The following is an 11077-nucleotide window of genomic DNA, read 5'->3' as shown; positions in this document are numbered from 1 at the left end:
AGGTAGTAATGGTGGGTTTTCTGTAGAAATAATTGATGAGTTAATTGGAATCAAACTTATGAAGATTTAAGAATCAGCAAAAGAAATATTGATGTCTCTTTATATTTACAAAAATAAAAAGCAAAACCAAATAATGATGTTTTGTATTCGAACTTAAAAAGACAGGATTAAAACAACACCTTTTCCAAGGTTTACAGCAAAGTGTTTGAGAATCAGTCTCCCTGTTTGAAATGCAAATCTATCACTTTGTGAAAACAGAAAAATTATTTAATCTCTCTGAGCCTCAGTATTGCCATCTGTAACTTCAACATTAAAAAATGGGGTTATATTTAAAATATATAAGGAACTCTTATCATCAATTTAAAATGCTGACTGCACTCTATGGACATCAGTCACATAAAAAGGAATTTAGATCCTTGTCAAAATATAGAAAAAGTATTGTCTTTATATAATGTATCAGTTCATCAAAGAAGAGCGACTAAATAAAGATCTGTTTAAAAGGAGAAAAATACCCTTGTAGGAAAATTTGGAGATCACTTGAAGAAGAGAGGTTATATAAAGTCCTTACTACAGTGACTGTGAATTAAGATCATAATTTTCTCAGCCTGCTAGGGAAATAATGAAGTATTTCAGAAATATAAGGGTTCTAGGTGACTAACCTTAAACTTCTGAGTGCCAAAAAGTGGATACTGAAATTACGTACTTCTGAATTTTTTGAGTAGTATATGTCAAAATAAATTTTATTTGATAGTAAGATAAACTTATGGTTTTAATATATATTATATGTTCATCTTTTTCTCCAATATGTGAAATTATTTTTGTTACACTGAATGAATTTCAATGTCATTGTTTATGTATGTGTATCTCATCCTTACTCTACTTTCTATCCGTGATTTCTATTATTTCCAGGCTTGTTAGAATTGTATGCTAATATGCGTAAGTTACATTATAAAGAAAAACTTTTAAAAAGCTCTAACCCTTTATGTCTCCTTTTATTATTATTATTATTATTATTATTATTATTGTGATGTTAATAGTCGTGGGAAACCATTTGCTAAATATATTAATTCATTCGGAGTAGCAAGTGGTGTTAACCTAATTTGATCCTTCTGTCTTCATTTATTAGCTGGAATATTTCAATAATAAATTTTTTTCATTAACTATTTTGTTTTTCAGAGTAGTTCATATAGAAAAAGCAAAATAAATATTTTATTATTTTCCAGTTTTTTAACAGTTTTTAAGAATAATACTTTTGTAGCATTCTGCAAAAGTTAGCAGCATAACAAGTTAGTTATGTTCTATCATTATGACAGCTTATTTGAATCCCTTACAGTCATTCACCTTGTATATGATCAGATATTCCATGGTTTCCCATTGGAAGCCTCTGTAGCTTGGTTCCTTAGTCTCTTTAACGTGCTTTTAGTGAACGTTAATATTGTCCCTTTTTTCTGATGTAAGCACTAGGAAACAACACCAATGGAGCTGTCTTGCTAACAATAAAAAATACAATACAAATACAAATAAATTGGAACCTCTGAATCTAATCAAGCGACTAGATATATCTACCACTTTTAAGAAAGTACGGGGAATGGAGGAGAATGTACAAGGATATCTCATGATCAAACAGGAAAATCTAATATGTGGACCAAAACAATTTAATTGTTTTCCCCCAATAAATCAATTTTAAGTAGTGAAAAAGAGAACTGGTTAGTCATTAGGCGAAGTGCATATTAAAACAATGAGAGACTGTTCACATCTGCTAGAATGCCTTTAATAAAACTAGGCCATACCAAGTCTTGGTATGTGCAGGAACAGGAAAACCATATATTCTGCTATTGGGAATGTGGAATTCCATATCCATATTGGATTCCAGTTTGACAGTTTCCTAAAAAGTTGAACATTTTTTCTCATATGACCCAGTAAATTCTAATCCTAAGTATTTACCATGGAGTAATGAAAGCATAGGTTCATATAAAATATCTGTACTTGAAATTTTTTAGTCGCTTTATTTATAATGTTCTCTGCTGGAAGTAGCCCATATGCCCATCAACCAGGGAATTCCAGAAAGTAGAATACTTTCAGCAATAAACAGGAATGATTGAAACATGTGGCAACACAGACTGATCTCAGATGCCTTCTGCTAAGTGAAAGAAACCAGGCTCAAAAGCCAAAATGTTGTATGATTAATTCATTTGACATTATGGAAAAGGCAAAATTATGGGGACATACATCAGATTAGTGATTGCTAGAGAATGGGATAGGAAAATGATTTTTTAATACATGGTCACAAGACATTTTTTGGGGGGAGGACAGAAATTTCTATGGTTTGATTGTAGCCATGGTTATATGGATATGGAGGTTTGTCACAATTTATGGAAATACACATTTAAAATGGATAGATTTTATTGTAAGTAAAGCATATCTCAGTCTAACTGAAAAAAATGAGGGGAACTTACAGATTTAAAAGAAACACTTAAAGAGGAATGCCAGTTCACTGTAATGTATAGCATTTATTTGGATCTTAACTTCTTGGTAAAATAAATCAAGACAATATGAAAATTGATCACCAATGGATATTTGACAACATGAAGGAATTACTGTTTATGGTAATGAATTAAGGTATTTGGAGGTATATTGAAACAGTGTATTGTAGAAATGTATGCCGAAATATTTACAGATGAAATGATATGATTACTGGATTTACTTCAAAGAGATCTTACAGTGGTGAAGTAGGTAAAAATGCATAGATGAAACACAATTAGCCATAAATTGGTAATGATGAAGCAATGTGATGAGTACATGAGGGTTCATTTTATGATTTTCTCTATGTGAGAATTTTCCACACTTAAATATTAAGAATTATGCTTAGTTATGCAAATGTATGTTTAGTGAATAGGTTTTTTAAAAACTAAAATAATATTCTGCACTAAGTAAGTAGAGTCTATCCCAGAGTTTTAAGGATCATTTTATATTTTAAAATGTATCAATAAAATTTATCACAGTCATTGCAATAAGTAAAACCACGGGATCCTTGCATTAGACACTAAACAGCAGATGCCAAATAGCATACGATGGCATTTTTTTAAAGCCACAAAAATTTTAAAAACACACTTTCTTAACAAAATAAAGAGCCAAAACTATGTGGTACCAAAGCACTGTTTCTCAGAGTGCGAGCCATGGCCTCCTGGCATCTAGGTCCTGGTAGTAATAAAGAGATCCGCTGAATCACAAGCACTATACATTTGCCTGCTGGAAACACTACAGAAACACCCCTCAGTTATCTCCATCTGTCTTTCTTGCATTGTTTTTATCATCTTGCTTCCCCAAAAGCAGTCGCACCCCTGGGCCCCACTCCAGCAACTGAAAACTGTTGTAGTAATTTCTTAGTTACTTTATGGAAAGTATTCTAGATGAAAAAATATATTATCACATCTGGTTGAAGCCCCCATCCTAGCCCAGCCCAAATTATATCTCTTTTGCTATGTTTTCCCATACCTATCCCCCAAACCTTAGCATTACTTAATTGCTAGGGTGTGCTAGTTTTCTCTTTTATAACTTAACAGAATATGTTATTATTTGTTTACACATCTGCCTTTTTGACCAGATTATGAATTACTTTTGGTCACTGGAAAAAAATGCATGGTTTTTATTATTATTTTTGTATCCCTTAAGCAAAAGTATACCATCTCATACATATAATAATGCATTCTATGTTTTAAAGATAATAGGTTTATTCAAAATGAATTGTTTTCATACTTTACCAATTATATATGGGAATTTAATTACACAAAAAGAAAATATAGAAGCTTGCTTTATTACAGGTTTTTTTTCTTTAATGTGATTTTAAAAAAGACTATATATGAAAGTTGGGGTCAGAAGCAAAGGTAATTATTTCATGAATTTTAAAAATCTGCTATTAAACATGACTTTGTTAATTATGTTATTCAATTATATATTTCATATAGCATTGTTAAACACAAAACTACGTATTTTAAAGTTAATTTTTAACCATTTTACATATTTCATCATTATTTAAAATAATTGTATATTAATGATTACTATGGGTAAATAATTTAAAAAGTAAATAATGCAACTTATTAAACCTAATGTAATGAATAATAATAAGGGTAGTTGCCATTAATAATTTAAATAACTTTAGCGTGTTTTTGTATCAATTGAGAAATTCATGGTAGTTTTTAAATATTTTTTTAATCTGTTTTATTCCAGTTGTGTTGCTTGATACAACAACCGTGTTGGGAGAGCTAGGATGGAAAACATATCCATTAAATGGGGTAAGTTTAAATTCTTTTTGAAATTGTCATCTTTGTTAAATTTTCAGTGTTTCTTATAATAACTAAAGGAACAGTACGGCTCCAATTATTATGGATTTTGGCAGACAATTTAAATTTCATACAAAATATTACAATGCAGTTAGAACTGGTAGCCAATGGGAATGATATGTAAACGGCCTTGCATTCTTCTAAATTCATACTTGTTCTTCAATATTGTGTCTATACATAGTAACATTAGATAACTTTCCATATATATTTTTTCTTTAGACATAAATTTCTATGGGAAGTTCATATATGTTATGTATGTATATTACACTTGATAGCCTCAGTGAGTATTTGTGCATAAAAGTTTTGTAGTTTACAAGTGGATTATTCAAATATTTGCTATTTGATTTTTAATAGAAGTCTACTAAACATTATGTGTTTTGTAAACTTGACAAGAAGATACATTGTGGTTAGGTTTTTGTTAGCTGAAAGTAGTGCTTTTGAAGGCTTATAAGAATGTATAATTGCAAAATATGGTTTTTCTGATGCCGATGTTTTAGTTTTGGTTGTAATTAACTTTTTATATATTTTGACATATTTTGATTATTTTCACATTGGCAATATATTTCTATCTTGTTTTCATATTAAGCTAAAATTAAAGAGTGGCTTGTTAGGCTTTTTACTTTGACTTTCATCTGTTTAAGCAAAATACTCAATAATTGAGGCAGCCACATATTTTCAGATATACTTGTGTTAGCTTTCCCTTTTCCTCGTAGAAATAGTATTTTTCTTGTTCATTACATTCTTAGTTGATATTTTTGCATTGCGTCTTTTATTATATATTCAAATTTAAATCTGAAGGTAGTTGACCCAAACATGTTTATTATTTTAAAATCTTTCACATATTACTGTTGAATTTGACATTTTACATCAACAATTACTCATTAAACATATATTTTCAACTAAAATATCCTTTGAAGATTTGAATCTTTCTTCTCTGTTTAAAATGCTATTTCCTTTTTCAAGTTTGTTTATTTTATATTCTGTGATTTTATCTTTCTGAAATTATCATTTTATTTTAACAGAGCTCTTACTAAACTTTCTGAGATATAGATCTTAAACTAGAATTATGCTTTTATCTTCATTATGTTATTCAATAAAGTGAATAAGCATCAGTATTTGTTGAGTATATTATGTAGACCGTGTTTATCACAGTTACTTTTAAGAAATTAATGAAGCATTTTTTCTAGAATACCTTTTCAGTATATATATATATATATATATATATAATGTGTATGTATATATGAAATCCTATAAATTATAAAAAGGATAGATAGCATATGTATGTTTTAAATAAAACATGCAATTTATTAATTTTTTATTGAAGATGATAGCCTACTGGAAATAACTGAGTTTTACTTAATGCTGTTTTTTTCCGATTAAAATAAATAAGGAGCTAATCATTAAAGATGAACTTTGAAAAGAGGCTACTAGAAATGTCAAGAATGGAAAATAACCTAGGCATCAATATAGGTTAAATAATTTAAGATCTACGAGAATCATTCATCAGTTTATAACATTTAAACCAGTAGGTATATCCATACATTAAAGTTGTGATTATATCTATTGGAAATTGTATGAAATTTTTATTTGCTCAGGTTTATTGTGCTATGCTAAATTGAATAGTCATTTTAATAATTATGTTTTTTAAAGAGACAATTTACTTTGTTTTACAAATATGTCATGGGTTGAAAAGAGACAGATCATATAATTGGTGATATGTGACATAAAGAATATCTGGTATTTTGTAAATAATGTGTTTTCTAGGAATAACTTTCTAATTGAAAAAATCTTTCTAAAAAGATTTGAACTGAAATATTTTTGAGATCCTATAATGTGCTAGATAAGTTATGCAATAGTTAATCAATGATTCCACAGATTTTTTAACTTAAAATATTCCAGCTGGGCTCGGTGGCACAGCCTGTAATCCCGCACCTTTGGGAGGCTGAGGTGAGTGAATTGCCTGAGCCCGCGGGTTCGAGACCCACCTGGGAAGCGAGACCTCATTTCTACAATAAATCAAAAAATCAGCCGGGCGTGGTAACGCATGCCTGTAATTCCAGCTACTCGGAAGGCTGAGGGGGAAGGATCGCTGGAGCCCAGCAGGTCGAGGCGGCGGTGGTCGGGAGCGGCTACTGCACTCCAGTCTGGGCGACAGAGTGAGACTCCAACTCAAAAAAAAAAAAAAAAAAAAAATTCCACCAATAATATCATACTGCTGTAGTTACAAGATTAGATATTCACAGTGTGAAGAAGTAGCCATTTGAATAGGACGTTGGCATCCCTGACTAGTGGTTATGGAAAAAAGGATGAATAGTCTGAACAGATGACTTTTTAGTCTTACAGGAATGAAAACAGAACATTTTCATTTTCTGAAGCACTTTCATGTGAATTCATTTGCGTCAACATTTAAAATATACTTTGTTTCTTTTTGAGCATTGTCCAGAATTCAATTTAACAAACTTTTATTTTATGCTCCTCTCTGCCAAATACCCTGCTATTTTACTTAAGACAGGTTTTTCTATCCTCAAGGAAATATAATTCTGCACAATCATTAGACCAAAGAACGTGTTTTCAGGTAGTTTTGAGTAATATTTTGTGAAAGAATAATAAATGAGAGATTCAATTCTGGTCAAAGAAAATTGGGAGTGAGAAGTGACACATTAGTTCTTAAAAAAAAACTGTAAAGGAATCACGTATGGGTTTGAAGAAAATACAGAAGCCACCTCCTAGGTGAAGGGAAATGTTTGAGCAAAGGCACCAACTGATTAAATAGTATGCATTAAGTTTTAGGACTAGTTGAGAATCATTTGGAGAGTAGTAATACAGTTGGAAATAAGACTGTATTTATTTATTCATTTGTTGTTTAAATTTTATTTTAAAGATATGGGGTACAATTCAGGATTAGGTATACATGTGGACATTGTACAGGTAAAGTTCAGGCCTCTCTTTGGTCCCCACTTTGCCTTGTGTGAGATCAAATACCCTTGTTGTTGTTGTGTCACCGCCCTGACCTTGGCAGTATCCCACTACTGCCATTACCTTTCTTGTAGCATTATGGTAAATATTCAGGGTCCACTTATGAGTGAGAACATGTGATACTCTGTTCTTTGTTTCTGTGATAGATCACTGAGTACGATAGACTCTAAACCACCCAAGTTGCTGCGAAGTCCATATGTTTGTCCTTCTCTATGGGTACATCATATTTCATTGTGTATATGTATCACATTTAAAAAAATCCATTCCAGTTTCAAAGAGCAGCACGTTTAGCTCCATGTTTTTGCTATTGTGAATCGTGCTGCAATAAACATGCGTGCTGTATTTATAGGCTAAGCCATATTGTAAAGACAGGAGTTCACTAAGTTGATCTAGGTAGTGCATATCTCAGCCCCGGGAGTTAAATTTTGAAAGTTCATTTTTAATGTGTATATGGTTGATCAGATCTGTTACAAAGTTGTACTGGACTTGGATGTAGACACTCCAGTATTCAAAATTAAATATCCTTTTCAATGGTGGAATACCCTGTAATAAAAACTTAAAGCAAAATGGAATGTTGGGAGGAAAAAAAGTGCTATCGGATATTAGATTGCCTTTTATTTTGATAATGACAATTAGAGATTGGAAAACTTTGTGTTTATCAGATGCTGAGTATGGTTTTGAATATCATTTATTATATGTATTTTTTGTGTGCTGTGACTTAAATGATCATTAGGGTTTTATAGTGTAATATAATACAAGATACATGATCTTATCTGTTGGATATAGTGGATTGGTGTGGAGAAATTTACTGTGAGGTGCTTCATTTATTAGTCAGAATTCTTCAGAGAAACAGAACCAACAGGAAATATATTTATATCTTTATATATTATATATGTCTTATCTCTATTTATCTGTTGTGGGAGATATGAAGATGCATTATGAAAATTGGCTCACATGATTATGGAGGCCTGGATCTATTGTCTGCAAACGGGAGAACCCAGGAAAGTCAGTGATGTGATTCAGTCTTAGTCAGAAGGTCTGAGAATCAGGGAGGTCAGCAGTGGAACTCTACGTCTGAGGTTCGAATCTGAAGGCCTGGGAAGTGGGTACTGGCATAATAAGTTCCCAAGTCCAAAGGGTCAAGAACCAGGAGCTCTGATGTCTGAAAGCAGGAGAAGATAGATGTTCTGGTTCAAGAAGAGAGAGAGCAGATTTGTCCTTCCCTACCTTTTGTTCTGTTCCTCCCGTCTGTGGATTGAATGAGGCCACTCACATTAGTGAGGAGGGTGGATCTTCTTTACTCAGCACACTGATGTAAATGCTGATCTATTCCAGAAACACCCTCCCAAGGCACGCAAAGTAATACTTTTCGAGCTATCTGGGCTTCCCTTTGTCCTGTCATATTGACACATAAAATCAGCCATCACAGTTTGGAAAATAGGAATGCCATGTAACTTATGTCTAAATAAAAGCTATAAGTGAACCTAACAACTAATGATTTTTATAATAAAAGAAGCATAGGTTATAATTAACCTGTGTAGAAAGATACCGTTTTCCATAAACCAGAGCCTATCATTTCCTAATATCATTGTTCCAAAGGTGAAATATCAAAGATTAGACATACTATGATGGAGAATGGAATGTCTACTAATAAATAATGTCTGTTTTTATAATGCACTTTGTATAATTTATATAGTAATAGCTAACTTATTAGTGTATAAGACTTCATTATTACATTTGGTTAATTCTATAATACGTTGAAATTATCCCACACTAACATTTATGTTTGAATTTTGAAAATATAAACTTTGGCGCTACTTTTTGTTGTAAAAAAGGAATTCTTTAGTTAATGTTTTCGAAATTGACATCTAAATAATTTTTCTTCTGAGAAACCCTACAATATATGTGATAATGTTATGAAAATGCATCATGTTAATTTCAACTATATTGTTTCATAGTTCAAAAACTACATTAGGTTTTATTAATTAATTTTTTAAATGCACATGTTTCTAATATCAATGTTTAAAAGACTCTTTCAGTTAAGATGTTAATCCCCATTCACAAGGTGGAAAAGAACATGTTAATAATTCCAATCTCATGTTATTGGAAGGAAAAAATAATTTAATATATGTAAAGAACTGAAAACAGTATCTGGTTAATAATCATCATTATATAAATGTCATTATTAGGAGTATTATGATAACCTTAAATATTTTAAAGTGATGAAAAATCTAGAAACTACTGCAAAGATTGCTTGCTTGTTTTTGTCAGAATCACATTTCTATCATGTATCACATATATTTTTCTTCTGAACCACAAAAATATTATATTTTTGTAACTTTATTAAACAAAGTAAAAATATGAAAACAAATATGTTCTCATTTAAGTATGAATAAAATATTAGCATATAACTTTATTTATTTAGCATTTCACTTCATATTGACTATATGAAAAATGCCATCCTGAGTACTGGAGGTGGTGGTAGATTGTGTAGTCATTACAAGGATATATGAACCTTTTTATGATCTAATATCTTAGAGTGCACTCCATGTGGTGATGAGTAGAATGTATATTCTGTGGTTGTTGGGTGGAGTGTTCTGTAGGTATCTATTAAGTCCATTTTGTCAAGCGTCAAGTTGAGGTTCTGGCTCTCTTTGTTGATTTTTGTGTCTCGATGATCTGTCTAGGGTATTTATCAGTATTTATGTCCCCAGCTTTGATAGTGTTAGAGTCAATATCTTTTTTTAGTTTACCTAAATACTGCTTTATGAAAGTTGGTGCTCCTATTTTGGGTGAATATATGTTTAGGAGGGCTGTTTCTTTTTGATGGATTGAAACATTTATCATTATGCAGTGACCTTCCATATCTTCTAAAAAATTTTTGATAGCCTAAAGGATATTTTGTCTGATATTAAGATTGCAGCTCCTGCCTTCTTTTGTGTTCTGTTCATCTGAAAACTTGTTTTCCATTCTCTTACTTTGAGTCACTGTGTGTCCTTTCTGGAGAGATGAGCCTCCTGGAGACAACCTATTGTTGCATCATGATTTTTTTTATCCAATTTGCCATTCTGTGTCTTTTCAGTGGTGCATTTAGTCCATTTGCATTCAGGCTAGTTATTGAGATATGAGAGTTTATCCCTGTCATGAGGTTCTTATAGAGTTTGTTGTTGTTATTGCTGTTTGTTTGTTTGTTGGCTTTCTTTTGATTTTTTGGGTTGATTTACATGTTTTCAATCTTTTCCCTGAATTCTTGGGAAGGGTGTGGTCATTTTTTTTTTTCTTTCTTCTGTGTTTAATACTTTCTTTTCTTTTCTTACGGTGGGAAAACAGGATTTCTTGAGAGGACAGAAAAGCTCCCAGAGCAGGAAGGGATGCAAGGGTGTTGCCCTGTGTTTAATACTTTGTGTTTCTTAGAGAGCTGGTCTGAAGGTGGCGTAAACTCTTAGGGATTGAATGTCTGTGAAGGATTTTAATTTTCCATCATTGATGACATCTAGCTTACCTGGGTAGGTCATTGGTTGAAGTTGCTTATCTTGGAGAAATTTGAAAATTGGACTCTAGTCTTTTCTAGCCTAAAGTGTTTCTGTAGATAAGTCTGCTGCTATTCTAATTGGCCTCCCCCAGTAGGTAGTCTGACCTTTCTTTCTCGCTGTCTCAGGATATTTTCTTTTATACCTACTTTGTGTAAGCAAATTACTATGTGTCTAGGGATTGGTCTTCTCGCTTGACGTCTTTCCAGGGTTCTCTGAATCTCTTGTGTT

At 31.8% G+C, this 11077-nt stretch overlaps 1 protein-coding gene across 1 annotated transcript in view; it reads left to right on the top strand.

Moving 5' to 3' along the window:
• Positions 1-932: 932 nt before the first annotated feature.
• LOC103267690 (ephrin type-A receptor 6-like) overlaps positions 933-11077 on the top strand; it is a 362332-nt gene continuing 352187 nt past the window's right edge. The window contains 2 exon segments of the mRNA XM_008065281.2: positions 933-936; positions 4228-4292. Of these exon segments, the coding sequence (XP_008063472.2) occupies positions 933-936; positions 4228-4292 (69 nt within the window).

This window comes from Carlito syrichta, unplaced genomic scaffold (assembly GCF_000164805.1).
Source record: "Carlito syrichta isolate Samal-C Ts95f unplaced genomic scaffold, Tarsius_syrichta-2.0.1 Scaffold103333, whole genome shotgun sequence".
In the NCBI taxonomy this organism is placed as follows: domain Eukaryota; kingdom Metazoa; phylum Chordata; class Mammalia; order Primates; family Tarsiidae; genus Carlito; species Carlito syrichta.
Note: the sequence above shows the minus strand (reverse complement) of the source record. Positions and strands in the feature narration are given on the sequence as shown.